At 35.5% G+C, this 15711-nt stretch overlaps 1 protein-coding gene and 1 long non-coding RNA gene across 9 annotated transcripts; one reads left to right on the forward strand and one right to left on the reverse strand.

Annotated features, from left to right (window-relative positions):
• The first annotated feature begins 6496 nt into the window (after nt 1–6496).
• LOC103403309 (uncharacterized) lies at nt 6497–9062 on the forward strand. 8 transcript variants are annotated; one of them, XR_011576910.1, is made up of 8 exons: nt 6497–6667; nt 6780–6859; nt 6954–7435; nt 7573–7838; nt 7930–8070; nt 8179–8305; nt 8401–8447; nt 8541–9062. It is a non-coding gene; the product is annotated as an uncharacterized lncRNA (long non-coding RNA). The 8 variants fall into 8 exon arrangements; XR_011576908.1 differs by having other exon boundaries at nt 6498–6859; XR_011576904.1 differs by having other exon boundaries at nt 6498–6667; nt 6780–7435.
• A 765-nt stretch (nt 9063–9827) lies between these two features.
• LOC103403007 (probable xyloglucan endotransglucosylase/hydrolase protein 33) lies at nt 9828–11614 on the reverse strand. The gene is made up of 4 exons (XM_008341802.4): nt 11148–11614; nt 10938–11038; nt 10546–10754; nt 9828–10306 (listed from the first exon to the last, which is right to left on the reverse strand). Exons 1-4 carry the CDS (start codon nt 11371–11373, stop codon nt 9919–9921), a joined length of 924 nt encoding a protein of 307 aa, XP_008340024.3. The 5' UTR covers nt 11374–11614; the 3' UTR covers nt 9828–9918.
• Between the last annotated feature and the right edge of the window lie 4097 nt (nt 11615–15711).

The raw sequence follows: 15711 nt of genomic DNA on the forward strand, positions 1-15711 counted from the left end.
GCCCTTTCGATGCCCTTCCCGTGCCCTGTTTGTGTGATCACGGTTAAGCCACGTCAATATTTTATATTACTATTTTTTTTTATCTTATTATTTTTATAAAAAACAATATAAAATATTAGCATGGATTAACCGTGACCATACAAAACAGGAGGGCACGAAAAAGGCACCGAAATGGGAGGGCAGAGAATCCAAGTTCGGTTTATATAATGCCACGAATATTAATTTATTCTTTAATAATTAATTATGTTAACTCAGGTTATTAAATTTAATTAAAATATTGTTTGGTAAATTAATCGGGTGCAACACAAAAAGAGTGTGACTTTCAATGTGATTATTACTAGAAACTACGAGCTGGTGGTTCAGTGGTAAATGACAGATTATGAGGTTTCCTTAAAATAAAAAACTGGAGGTTTTGGGTTCGAAATCCGATGCTGGTGTGAAAGTCAGACTTGTGGCCAGGAGAAGGCTAAAATACCTCTATGAGTCTTCCCGGCCCCAGAAGGGTAAATAACCGTAACTTGCCACCAGTTATCCCCTTTAAAAAAAAAAAGTGATTGCCACTATATGTAGTATTACCGTTTTACTCATATTATAAATGTAAAAATTTATATAAATGATTGAAAGTGGCTCTAAAAGAGATATTATGTAAGACTCGTTTGATATACTTTAGAAATTGCTGAAAACGTTTTTGAAAGAAATATTTTTTGAATCAATTCTTAATAAAACTCAAGTAAATACTGAAAAAAATACTTTAATGCTTCTTACAAAAAGCATATAAAACCGATGTTTCTACAGTAAATATTTTAAGTATTTTTAAAATCTATATTATTTTATCTCAACATATTTTCGATCATTTTAAAATCAACTACAAACGATCCCATAAAGAAAAGTTTTCACAAAAAGAATCGAATTGTTGTGCTTAGTAGCGACGCGGTTGGCTGTGCGCTTTGCTTTTGCTTTTGCTTTTCTTTCCCACTTTCGGACTTTCTCTATGACTCTGATTATAGTTATTTATTATTTATTCTTTTGTTTTTCTGGAGGTACAATATAAAATGATAAGGTTCTCAATTAGGGTTTTATGAATTCGGCTTTTTGTTTTTGTTGGAAAAAACAAATATTCCCCAGAATATGATATCTCTGACGCGCTTGATCTTTGCGCAATAAACGTCCTTCTTTTGTGGGTATTTTACCAATCTTGCCACTGATTTTTTTTTTTTTTTTTTTTTTAACTTTTTGTTTTCTGCAATATAAAGTGAAGAAATTATTCGAATAATTGAGGTAGGCGGTGGCTTTGTATGGCTGGTTGCTGTGATTTGGTTGTGTTTTTAGTTATTGGGCGACAGGGCACACATTAGGTGTGGGGGCAGCAAGGATTAGGATAGTAGAGTTTTTGTTAATACAACGATATATTACTTGCATTAAGGGTACATACGTAATTGAATCTATAATTTCACTTATAAATAGAGAGTAATACCATTAAACCGTAACATTAAGTAGCATGAATAAACAAAATGTTAAAACATGAAAAATTATAATTGTTATTAATGGACTTTGAACAAAAGACACAAGTGTAAAACAAGAAAAAAATATAGTTACCTTATTTGGTGGAAAATTTTATGTGTGCTGATCACACAATCACACGATGTTTGTTATGCTTATATTATAATACGAGTGGATGATAAAGTTGATATGTCATTGATCAAAGATAAAAAAAAACCAGCATATCCACATGTTATAACATAAATGAATTGTTATATGGACGCTAAAAAATAACTATCATGCAATTTTTTTTCTAATTTTTTTTTCACTTGAAGAAAAATACAATGATCTAGAGTGTTAATATATACAATAACCAGTCTCTATTTGATTTTGGAAACTACTTAAGTGTGAAATTTGCGGACTAAATGAGAATAATTAAGTTGGAGAAATTGTTTGGCCATTGTGTTTTGAGTAGAAAGTTGAGTGGTGCAGTTTCAGTAAACAAAGTAGAAAAGCAAACCCTACATATCTTTCGGCCACAGCATCAATTAACAGTTGAGAAATGTTAAGGCGACTCTGTAAAAAATGGAACTCTTTCATGGATCCTCTGTCATCTCACAATTAAACGTTAATTTTCCACTATAAACATTGTGGTAAAACATGAGTTGAGAGATGAATCCATGGAGAATCTCCTTCACATTTCTCTTAACAGTTTATACGACAAAGATAACGAAACAGGATGAAACGAGACACGAAAAATGAGTGCAAGTGCTATAATTAGACAAAACAAAGTCCATGGACTAAAGTAAGATTTTGTATAAAGTAATGTGTCATAACTAAAAAAAAAAACTTTATTTATTTATTTATTGAGAAAATCAATTAATTTTTTCATGTGTAAACCACACGTGTTGAAAATTTATGATTTATTTGGAAGTGCTTTTACAATGATTAGAAGCACTTTTGATGACCAATTCTTAGTAAAAAGCAAATGAGTCTTGAAAAAACATTTTATTGTTTCTTGCAAGAAGCAGATAACTGACGCTTCTTTAAAAAATAACTTACTTTTAGAATCCAAAAATGTTTACTCAAAAAACGTTTTCAATCATTTTAAAAGCAGTTTTAAACAACCCCGAATTGGTAGTGTACCTAAATTACGCAGATAATGATAGCTTCTGGATCGAGATCGATCAGCCTCAGATGGCAATGATGCGTGTGATGTGAACACATTGTTGCGTACTGATAACATGCGGGCGATTGCTTTCACTGTTATCTGGTCTGTCATATGTATGCAATATGCATGCAGCCATGCACGCAGGATTGGGATATATATATATATATATATCAAATTTGGGTCCGATAGCCAATTCCTCTGAAAATTGAAATCATTTCCGCAAAATCTCAGGTGCCCTAGGCCTAATGCGCTGCAATTTTGAGCCGTTAGATCAATCTTAACGGTGAATATTTTAAACAAACTCTCTCAGATGATCAGATCACCATCTCTTTTCCTTCTCTCTGTGAAATAACCCAGCCCTCCCCTCCCTCTCTCTCCTTCTTTCTCCCGGTGGCGACCGTCTCCTCTCTAGGGCCGTCTTTGAGATTTCGAGGGCTCTATGAGAAATTTATAAAATAGCCCATTTTTAAGATAGTTTTTATTTTTTTTGAAGTAGGACAATATATTGGTACTATAAAATAATAACTTAAATCAAAACAACCTTTAGGACTCATTGATTGTAAGTTTACAAATGTTATTAAATTAGTAAAAAGAGTTACAAACATAACCTTCACTAAATAATAAAAAACAATTCAATCTTAAGCAACCAAATAAAGAAAAAAAAAGCTTCAAAAACTCTAACTTTAAAGTTTCACTTGAATATATAACATTATTATATAATAAAACTGAAAAGAAAATCGTTTTTTAAGATGTTGTTATTGGCACTCCTACTATCTCATTGTGCACTTCAAATTTTTATATTTAGAAAGAAAAAAAATTACTTATAAAAAGTACACTATAAGATTTTAAAATACTAATAAAAGTATATTTTTAATATATAACATTATTACATATAAATATAAGATACCAAAAATTTTTGCGGGCTCTTCAAATTTGAAGACCCTGTGCAATTGAACATTTCGCTCCCCCTCAACACCACCTCGGCTTCCTCCTATTCTTTCTCTTAGTCCATCACGACGGATCTGCCATCGAGGATCACGTCTGCTACCAAGGAGTTTCTTTCTCTTGTTTGATGTACAAATCCAAGAGATTTTAATTTTTGGTTGAATTAGATTTCTAATTGCTTTTGGGACGTGGTGCCTGATATGAACAAAATGGGATAATCATTTGTTAACAATTTTTTCTTCTTTTGGTTAATTTTTCTTATTCTGGTGGAATCCTAAGTTTTCAAATTTTTCCTTTTGATTCCTCTCTCACCCTTTAGAGATAACTGTAAAAGAAAACATAGTTAGATACAATTTAATTTTAGATAATTCCTACAATTTAGCAATGATTACCTACAATTAAAATATTTTTGTTCTCAAAACGGTTATAAGTATTTTTAAAACCAACGTACCAATATAAAATTTATTTTAATATATTAAGAGAAAATAGGATGGACAACAATATTGATATGTTTCAAATTAAACGTACCAACCAATGATTTTTATAAAAGCAAATCCAACATTTGGAAGAAAAAACAAACTGTTTGAAAACAAAAAATTTAATATTTTTAGGACAAAAAATTTATATTGATCATAAAAACATTTTTGGAAAAAAAGATAATAGATTAATAGAGTTAATAACTAATATCCCCACCAAATTAAAAAAATAATAATAAAAAAAAGCTTGAAAACTTTGAGTTTTAACGATAAGGACAAAATAATGAGTAAAGTGAATGATAGCAGAATTGACTTTTTGGTGTCAAAAATATGGTTTTTCGTTAAGTGAATAGTAACATGAGCTTTTTGTTAAAGTTTCCTAAAAAAATGCATCAAACAATTAAAATGATAAATTTAGAAATTAATAATTAGCAATTTAATTTAAAAAAACAATAGTAATATATGTAAGTAAATACAAAAAATACTGAGTTGGCTATTGGTCACAGCAGTTAAATTAGATCATGAAAATGCACAAAGTTTAGTCGAAAAGATATGAAAATTGTAAAAAATTCTAATTTTCTCCTTATTTTTCATGAAGTATTATGAACTGAGAAGTTTTATACCCAAGGGACTGATATAGAGAAATTTCACTATTTTATTTTGTCTTTTTATTTTGTCTTAGTAGGCAGTGACATGTGCTTTGTCCCCAAAAAAACAAGCACCGACATGTGCGTATTGCCACGGCAAGTAGGTAAACGTAACACGCTTAGGCACTTTTCACATTGATCAGTGCCCAGTTTGCATTGTATCTGACACCTATACAACAAAATGTCAAATACTTTCGATTAGAATTATCTTCCTCCCTCTTTCCATCATCTTTCATTCCCTCCTTTTTCATTTTTCATGTTAATAAAGATGGAAGAGGATTCTCTCCTGAGCTCATAATGGGGATCCTCATAACCAGCCAATCTATGCCGTTCAAATTTAATTCAACGGCTCTAAACAGGGATCCTCTAAAAGTTATAATAATTGCAACCGTTGGATTAAATTTGAACCGCCCAAATGGGCCGGTAAGGAGGATCTCCATCCTGAGCTCAAGAGAGGGTCTCTTCCAATAAAGATAAGGTACTGATGTCAATCACGTTACACTTTTAGGCATGGATTTGTACTAATCTGTCCCCTCTAGAATTTTGAAAAGACTGTTTTTGAGTCGATTGAAAGTATTTTTAATATGACGGAAAGTGTTTTGAAAAGACTGTTTTTGAGTTGATTGAAAGTATTTTTAATATGACGGAAAGTGTTTTGTAAAAATGCTTTAGAAATTAATTTTTAAAATTCAAATAGATTTTGTAAAAACACTTGAAGTGCTTTTCACAAGAAGCACATATCTGATGCTTCAAAAATCAATTTCACCAAAAATATTTTAAGAACATTTTTAAATGAGTCGTTTATATATGTCTCTAATTAAATGGTCTCTTTTAGAGCCATTTTCTAGTAGGGTAAGATGAACAAACAAAATTTGGATGAAATAGCTCAGTGGGTTGGCATAAGATGGATTAAGTTGAAATTTTAAGAGAGTTAGATCATGTGTTTATGGATCTCTCTTATTTTTTGGTAAAAGTTTCTGAAACCGATCACACCACTTGGTTCTTCTTTTCTAGTATCCCTATTTCTGAATTATGGCTTTTCTAAATAGTAGTTCAACAGTGGCTTTTGGCTTTTTCTCAGTCACTCACCGTATCGGTGTATGGTCCTAACTTGCTTTTTTGAGGAGAGTATGTTATAGGTGTGTGCTATCTACACACATTTTTTTACTTCTTACACACTCCTTATTAATTTATGTTCGTTAATTTTCTTCAATTCATCTGATCCGATGACCAAAACCAAAAAGGTGTGAGAGAAGTAAAAAGGGATGTGGATATCACACCCCTATGTTGTAATATGACTCTCTGCCTTCCTTTTCCTTCCTTTCTCTCTTACTTTTTTTTCTTTGTCTTTTCATCTTTATAATGAAGTTAGTACAAAGATGACGTGATTTAATTAGGACCATTTAAATAAGAAGAGAGGAAGGGAAGGAGGAACTCAGATCCTCTCTGGATCTAATGATTCTTTGTCTTAGGATCAAATGATCAGGACCGTTGAAATTTGATCCAACGGCTACAATTATTATAATTTTTAAGGAAGCCCCCTGTTTGTAACCGTTTGATCAAATTTCAACGGCCCGATCATTTGATTCTTAGGTTCAGGATTATTAGATCCAAAGAGGATCTAAGTTCGGGAAGGAGAACTTAGAAGAGAGAAAATCATATTAACTTAATCATGACCATTCAAATAAGAATAGAGGAAATGAAGGAGAACTTAAAAGGGAGAAAATCATACTCAGTATGTTAACTACAAAACTATCATGCAATTTGTCACATTATTTGGTGATTCAAATTTGTTAAATAGGCATACGCGAGTTTGGCTAATTAGTCAAGACACAATGTGTCAGTTCCCTTGCACTTAAGTTGAAATTTTTCTACTCTGTAAATTAGAGTAATTCAAAATATCACCGGCTAATAAGAAGATGCAAATGATCATAAATGACTAGCTTCTTGTACTTTTCTTTAATTTTGTGCTAATGTTATTTTTTTTTCTGACTGGATTTTTGACATGTAACTTTACCCTGGTATAGTTTTCACTCATTTACTTGATCGTACTTTTACCAGGGAGGTCTTCTGAGGTTAGAGGAATTGGTAAATGTAGCACCGATGCTTCCATGGAGGCACCCATCACTCCATCCGTCAAAGTAGATTCTGCATCAACATTGGAGTAATCAGCATGTTTTCAAGCATTCATATCATTTTCCGGTTCCTTCGCGTGACGCTTTGATTTGGTCTCAGGGAAAACTATTCCCACATTGGACACCAAGACCGGGGACGTGATTGCTCACGCTGCTGAAGGCGATGCTGAAGATGTAAACCGCGCAGTTTCTGCTGCCCCCAAGGCCTTTGATGAAGGACCGTGGCCAAAGATGACAGCTTATGTAACTACTCATTTTACGAGAGTTTTATTCAAATTTTCTAATATAACATCTTTTCGCAGGAAAGATCACGCGTCCTTTTCCGCTTCGCTGATTTGAATGGAAAGCACAGTGATGAAATTGCAGCCCTTGAGACTTGGGATAATGGGAAGCCATTTGAACAGGCTGCTGAAATTGAAGCAAAAATGCTTGCTCGTTTTTTTCGTTACCATGCTGGTATGGACGTTTTTTACGACACAACTACACCTTATGCTTTAGCATGCGGCAACACCATTGTTCTGAAGACCGCAGAGCAGAAACCGTACGTTGTCTGCTCTATATGCAGCAACTCTGTTGCAAGAGGTACTCCATGAATCAAAAAAAAATTTCGCCTTTCGTATTCGCTAATTTTCCTGTTTACTTTCTTCAATGTGGTCTTATTTGGTCAATTTCAAATTTTAAGACGATTTTAACCTGTTCTTTACATATCCCTTATTTAGGCTCAAGCATAACTTCTCTGAACTCATGAGGAACAAATGTTGCTCGAGGCAGCAACAAATTCGAGTAATAGTGGTTGGGCTGCTAGTGTTCCAGTTTGCACCAATTTTTCATATGAATGCATGTTTTCTGCTAAAAAGTTATCGTTGATCCCTCCACAGGTTGCGTTTACTAGATCAACTGACACTGGTAAAAAAAATACTTGAATTGGCTGCCAAAGGCAATCTTAAGACGGTAACTGGAGCTCGGCGGGAGATCCCAGATTATTGTACGTGAGGATGCTGATGCTTCGAAGAAAAAGTTTGATTCTAAGAGGCAAAGCAATACATTTGCTGATTACATGACACCTCTGTTTGTAGGGTCAATGCTGCTGCGCTGGTTCTCGTACTTTTTTTGTACATGAAAAAGTATATGACGAGTTCATAGAGAAAGCAAAGGCTCATGCTGAGAGACGCGTTGTTGGAGACCCGTCCAAGGGGGGCGTTGAGCAAGGTCCTCAGGTAGACAAGTGACAGCTCTAACTCAGACCATTAAACACGTTGCTGTCCAAAATTGTTCCACAGCCTCACATGCATTTCCGGTTTTGTATTCTAATCATACCGATTCAGACCAATTGGAGAAGATCCCAAAGTACGTAGATTATGGTGTTAAAGGTGGAGCTAAAATGGAAGCGGAGGAGAGAGGCCTGGCACAAAGGGTATCCATATTAAGCCCACTGTATTATCAGATGTTCAGGTACTAATCAACATAAAAACCATAATATTTACCGGAACATGATTATGATTGATCTAAACATTGTTGTCTCATGGGGTTGGATGACATGCCAATAGCTCGTGAGTAGATATTTGGTTCGGTGCATATCATCTTGAAATAAAAAGTGAGCAATTAAATTCTCTTCTCTATGCCTGTTGTGATTACAGAGTCCTGTGCTTCACTTAGAAGTTAGAACTAACGTTTCAGCTGATTGCAGGGATCTTAATGAGGTGATACGCAGGGAAAAAATAACTCTCACTATGGAAAATAACTCTCGTTATGGACTTGCTGCAGGGGTCTTTACACAAAACATAGACACTGAAACATATTGACTTGCGCAGTGCGTTGGCAGTGTATTTATAAACTGCTTCGATGTCGTTGATGCTCTATTCCATTCGGAGGGTACAAGATGAGTGGAATTGGAAGAGAAAAGGGCATTTACGGTCTTTCCAATTACTTGCAAGTCAAGGCTGTTGTCACTGCCAAAAATAAATTGAGAGTACTGCATCAGAATATGTGGCTGTGATCTCATGATGGCATTGGGGTGGTGATGATAAAATCTTTGCTTCTTTGTGATGAACTATAGAAATTTTTCCGTTGAATTTACTGCTGGTTAAGTTAATCAGTAGGTTAGTGGTTGGTCTAATATGACAATCAACTTTCTGTGGTTTGTTGAGGCATCACTTTCTCCTTTTCCAATCACATTTTACAGCTCAAGGTACATGAATTTTGTGTCTTACACTATTTGTCATTAATAGTAGGTTGGTTAGGTTCTGATAATTATGATTCGCTGATCGAACCAGATGCCAATTAAACCCCAAACGTTTTACCGTTTCATTGTATCACAAAGTCAACAAGTTACAGAGATACTGGCAACCAATTCACTGTTTATTAGTTAGGTATTGTCCATATAATGCCAGATTTGGCTCGTGGCTTGTTTACTAAATAGATGGCATGGAATATATTTCTACTTTTCTGGATCTGAACATGACATGAAGTGGTTGAAGCCCACCTTGTATCTTTGCCCCCCATGACCCACTGCTATATCACAAAGATGAATCCCCCATTGAATCAAGCAGACGCGGGTTGCGTGCTCGCTCTCTTGCACACAAGTTCAAGTCTCCTTTCCCAACTTTAGACATCACATTGTAAGAGAAAGCAAGTAACATCGACCAAATGGGGCCATTCACAGTATTAAAATATGCCAAGGTTTTGCCAAAACATCTGTGTTGGCTGATTGGTCCTGAAAAAGCTTCAATTGTAGTTGTCAATTTGTATTTTTTTGTTCATATCATCGATAGTAAACATATTCTAAGGAATAGGGAGTGGATCACACGGAAACAGAGATAAAGGAAAGATAGCGACTATACATAGAGCCATTGAAGAATCGAAAATAGAGTTGTGCTGGTGCCACACACTAAAACCAAAAATTGAGCAATTCTAACATCAGTCAGTTGCGCGTGATGCTAGCAAAACTCATAGAAAACAATTAATGAACTTGATAGAGAGGTGAACACCTTGAATATGGAATTGTATAATAGTGCAATTGTTTACAGTATAATCAGCAAGATAAATTAATAGTGTTTCAAAAATAATTATTTGCACTCTGGTGGCATAACTTTAAACCTTTTTGTATCTTTACAGTAAGAGTAAAACATGAGTTTACTTCTTGCCCAATCCATTGCGCCACTTTGTTGGCTAGACAACTTAACAAACTCCGGCCCCTCGACGGGGTCCACGCTCGAGGGATTGCTCCGAGCACACGACGTCACTGTTCCGGTGGGATTGGATATGCAGCCACTCATCTCCATCTCTGCAAACGAAACCCTAAATGGTGCATACTTATAGTTAACTGGATATTTTCCTCCATGAGTTGCCCACTCTGATGCATCCCATATTGTTGCGTAAACTGACATGGGTTTTGATGGGAAAAATGAACTGCTGTGCTGAAACTCCCTCACTGGGACGTTGTCCACTAGAAACCTGCAAATGTTTTCATGGGAAATTTAGAGTATTGGGCAATTTCAAACGTCCGGTAGAGAAGAACTTTCATGCACCTTGAGATGTGGTGGTGGTATGTATCCTAAGCGAACCACAGACTGTCATGCGGTTAAGCTAAAAGACATGACAATGCGTGATTGACTTTGGGATACTACCACCGTGACACCCCAAGTGTAGGTAAGTTCTGTCTCGTAAGTTGCAAGGGATTCTGGGTTTCTTACACTGTATGATGGTTGTTCCAGATGATGCTGTACTGATGGTGCTGTAGTGTTGGGTCAAACCAGAGATAGAATTTCTCCTCTCTTCCTGTGTTTACGCTTCCATTTGCATATATATTTGTTTGGATGACCCAATCATTTCTTTTATCGTGGCCCAAGAGTTCTATGTCTATCTCATCATGATTGTGAGGGAACACATCTGCATTAGACAGCTGCAAAAATTCCATGCATTCAATTTGTTATCTCACTTAATTAAGCAAAGCTAGATGTCAAGCATGGTCGTGACAACATATATGTATATATTCAAAATTTTAACGTCTTATTTATTTACTAACTGGTTAGCTCTTGAGTTATACTGCGTGTGTGTATTTATGATATATGACCAATGAACTTACATAGAAAGCCACTACAACCCCAGAAGTGAGACCAGCAGGCAGCTTGATAGCAGCACTGAAGAATCCATAGTGAAATTTGTTTACCGATGCCAATCCAGATCCTGCGTGTTGAATCAAAAACAAAAGAGAACCGATGACATTTAATAAAGTTTTTGGAGCATTTATCAGAGTTAAAAATTTACAAGTATCAATCATTTTGAAGGACTTCACCTGAGTTTTTGTCAAGAGCAAGAGTGGCCATGGATCCATTGATGACCTGAATATTTGAGCCTCCAAAAACTTTGGAAAACCCTCTATCAATCGAGACACGGGGAAAAACGTCGGTTAAACGAGGAACGCTAGGACTCGTGTAGCGCCTGTCGGAGGAAACCAACAAAGACATACAACACAAGATCAAAACACACCAGAAGTGTATTTTTCCATGGAAGAATGCCATTGTTTATTAGATGCAGTAGATGAACAAAAATGCTTCCAAGTTTATGGTATTTATTGGGAGGTTTTAGGGAGGTTCATAATCTTTGCTTAGTTGTGTATTAGCTGGATGGTTATATCTTTCCTAGTATGATAAAATCAATTTTATTATGTTTTAAATTTAGCACCTTTTAGACAGAATCAGGGAGCTCATGTGGGGTGAGATTTTGAGAGGTTTGGCAATTTGTCACAGCTTTTGTGGGGCTGCCCTAAAGTCAGGGCATTGCATGATTTGGACATTCACTTCAATGTTTTGATGGGTTTTTTGGCAGCAACGTCCTATGATCAATGCACCATTTTTATTTCTTGATGTGGTCCAGGTGTTCTGGAAGGCAAATGTAGTAGGCCAATCTAAAATGTGCTGGCCTTCACCAAGGTTCTTGGCTAATGGAAACTAGATATTAGCAGAACGCACAGACGTGCAACGATATTATTAAGAATGTATCGTTAACGTAGATGCTGATACGTTTTTCGTATGTTTGATTCATCATGGGACTAATCAATATAGTACTTATTATAGTTGCTTTTGAAATTGAACGGGACTTGGCTGCTGAAGAATCAGCAGCACCTCCAGCTGATCACCAATCACAGCTAAACACGTGTCCAAGTTATGATTGGTGATCAGCAGGGGTGCTGCTGATTCTTTCAGCAGGGGTGCTGCTGATTCTTTCAGCAGGGGGTGCTGCTGATTCTTTCAGCAGCCAAGTTCTATCATCTGAAATGTAGTTTTAAATTAACTTTTCCACACCATACAATATTATCAAGCAGCTTAATAAAAACTTTTGAAAAGTTGTCCCAAATAATCAAAACCCCAAATAGCACTAATGTTAATGAGCTAAAACTTGATCTACTAAAATTTCTCGTTTCAACACACCCCTGTTTAATCTTGATTGTTGATTCTGTTTGATTTATTTAAAGAAAAACTAATGAAAATAGCTTAAAAACTTTAAGTTTTAACGATAAGGCCAAAATAAAGAGTAAAGTGAATAGTACTAGGATTGGCTTCTTAGTGTAAAAATGTGGTTTTTTGTTAAAGTGAACAATACCGAGAGGTTTTCATTAAAGATCTCTTTATTTAATTCAATGGTTAAAAATAAAGAAGAAGTATGGGAAACTGAAAAGATAAAAAATAAAGAAGGGATGAATGCAAAATGATAGAAAAAGTATAGGGTGACCTAAAATTGTCTGAGGGTCGTTCACAAAATGGCCAGATTTGCCAGAAGTCTATAGCTGGCTCGGAGAGGTGCTTTGAGATGTGACAGATATCAGATAATACCATAATGCAATAAAAAGGACTTGCAAGTTGCCCTTCAAACTTTTATAGGGAGTCCCTATTCATCCCTTAAAATTCTGAATTAATCATTTTTTTGTCTCTCAAATTCTGAATAATTGGATTGATGTGATCTGTGAGAAGATAAAATTGTAGGATGTTGAGAGAGCAAAAATCCTTCAAATGAATCAAAATCTAAGCCAGGCTGTTGCATAAGATGACGGGCAAGGACAGGATATCAAAATATGTGCCAAATACTGTTCAAGGCTGGGGGCTGCTGCCTGCTGCTAGAAGAAGAAGATGCCAAAGAGTCTGATTTCCTAGTTGCACACCACAAGTTGTTAAAACTTCTATTCTTAGTTTTAATTTGCTCCACACCAGACTAAATTAAATGATACATTTTTCTGGCATGGTTCACTATATATATCACCGATATCGTTCCAACTTAACTATATATTATCTGGATTGAGATTCTCTTCGGATCTCATACTTCAAAGCTCGCTGATCAAGCAATTTGTACCGTTCAATTTAAATTATGTGGTTCCCGTTAGCCCATCTCATTGCCTCACCTCACATATTATCTTAGACTCCAACGCACATATATCTCTCTCTTAAACGGTCCAAATTGCTCGATCTATAGGCTTGAGAATGTGAGATCCAGAGAGGATTTCAATCTCTATTCTCCAACACCAAATCCAACCAAACCAAACCAAAGCGTAAAATACAGAGCAGTTCAGCTTTGTTGACTTCAGGCTACAAGAAAAAAATGGTTGGTTTTACTTCTCCATCACCAAAGTCCAAAGGTGGACAAAGCAAAACAACAAGAAAATATACTAAAATTATAGAGATCTTATCTTTTCATATTCGAAGAAAAAAAAAAGTTGGAGTTTGTCTGAGCATGCAATCCATCTACCTAGTATGCTACTACTGGAAATCTCATAGAGAAGTATATATGTTTTACAACTTTGACATGCACACGTCACTTTACATGTCCGACGAGAAACATTACCCTTAATGTTATCAAATATTAAAGGCCTAATCGGATAAATAATGCACATGGTCATAAAGTATTCGAAAGGTAGCTTATGTGGTAAAAAAAAATCAGATTTAAACCCTTGTGGTCTAAATTTGTTAGGATTTATACCCAAATTTGAAACTTTCGTCATTCCTCCGTTAGTATCATGCACATGAGTGTCACATGTGTGGATAAGATGGTCATTTCATCCCCCGTTTCATCCCCGTTTCATTATAAACAAATAATTTTTGGGCCCCTCATCCCAATCTCTCTCCTTCAAACTCTCCCTTTTCTCCCAACGCGCCCCAGAAAACACGCACCGGCCAGCCGGAAAATTTTCTGCTCCATTCACCCTAAAATCTCTACCAAAACACATGGAATTTATCTCAAAATGAAGATCACAGATCAAAGAATAGAAATATACCCTTTTGACACCAAGTCATGCCCGGATAATGCCTGAGAACGGCCTGAGGTTGTCAGCCCAAAACTGGGCTTTTTGGTTTCTCGCGAAATCGAGGCAAATTCAAGTCTCCCATGCTCGAATCCGAACCTCAAGATGAAGGGGAAGTGATCCATGGTCCAAGTCTCGTCCAATCTGACCAGGAATTGACAGATTTTTATCTGAAAACTACGAGGTGGTTTAGGGTTTAGATCATCTATGTTGTTGCACAAAGAAGATGAGAGGTTAGAGAAACTGGGAAGTTGAGCGTTGAGGGAGAAAAGAAGAGAGAGTGACACGGTTGTGGTGGTGGTTTGGTGATGGCCGTTCTCTGGGGCTCGGCGTCTCTGTGAACATAGAGAAGAAAAGATGGCGAGCGTTGGGAGAGAATGGAGAGTTTGAGGGAAAATGACCATATTATCCTCACATGTGACACTCACGTGCATGATACTCACGTGTATAAATCCTAACAGACTTAGACCATAATGGTTTAAATCCGAATTTTTTTACCACATAGGCTACCTTCCAAATATTTTATGACCACGGAGACTATTTATCTGATTAGACCAATATTAAAACTAGGCCGGGGATCAAGTTAAGTTTGACAATGCATGTCTATTTTATAACATTCACACATGCTACTTAATTTACATATCCGCCAAGAAACAGTATCCGTTAAAATTACACTTCTGTCAGGTGATGTGAATCTAAGTTATATCCCTTTCACACTACGCTAAAGAATGAATTAACTCCAACAAGCGGATATGATTAAAAATTTTCACTCATCCAAAGTTTGAGAACATCGAAATTATTATGCCACTCATAACTAATTGGTGTTTTACACTAGTCAATGACTTCAACAACGCTGTAATTATTCTCCCACGTCATAAAAAAAAAACCACTAATAAATAATATACTTTGAATTCTCCAGAATTGCTAGAAAATTATACAAAAAGGAAGTCTCTTCTTCCGGACATGCATTCTTTCCGAATCCAATTGTCTTAATCCTAGGGATTCATCAATCCGAACCGTTGAAATTTGATCTAATGGTTAAAGTTATTATAACTTTTAAAGTGGACCCCTGTTTGTAGTCGTTGAATCAAATTTCAACGATCCGGATTGATGGATCCCTAGGATTAGGACAATTGGATCCGAAGAAAATCCATGTCCTCTCCTTCCCTTCCTCTGTTCACAAGTCATAGCAATTAACAACCTTTGACTTCACATAAATCAATTGAAAAACAAAATAAAAAAATAAGGAGTGAGCACGTTAATTACCACTAAAATATTCACTCATCAATTTTATGTCATTTAGGTTACTAAATTTTGTGTCCCTATCAAATGGCACATTATAGATGACGTTTGACTGCAGTGATAGAAAAAAAAAATATTTATATACCTTAGTACGGATTTGATCTTCGTTTCTTTAATAATTAACAATTTAACCAATAAACACAATCATTTTTCATAAAAAAAATAAATGTAGCGCCAAAATAATTAGGGAACTTTAACGAAAAGTACCCGGTACTGTTCACTTTAACGAAAAACCACATTTTTACACTAAAAAGTCAATCCTGGT

This window comes from Malus domestica, chromosome 16 (genome assembly GCF_042453785.1).
Source record: "Malus domestica chromosome 16, GDT2T_hap1".
Classification (NCBI taxonomy): domain Eukaryota; kingdom Viridiplantae; phylum Streptophyta; class Magnoliopsida; order Rosales; family Rosaceae; genus Malus; species Malus domestica.

Bases quoted from the DNA above. Each gene is read 5' to 3' on its own strand.
- LOC103403007 (XM_008341802.4), bottom strand. From the start codon at position 11,373: ATGGCATTCTTCCATGGAAAAATACACTTCTGGTGTGTTTTGATCTTG. The intron at 11,039-11,147 runs GTGAAGTCCTTC...TTCAACACGCAG, and splicing joins TGCTCTTGACAAAAACTCAG to GATCTGGATTGGCATCGGTA. The intron at 10,307-10,545 runs GTAAGAAACCCA...AAACATTTGCAG, and splicing joins TGGAACAACCATCATACAGT to GTTTCTAGTGGACAACGTCC.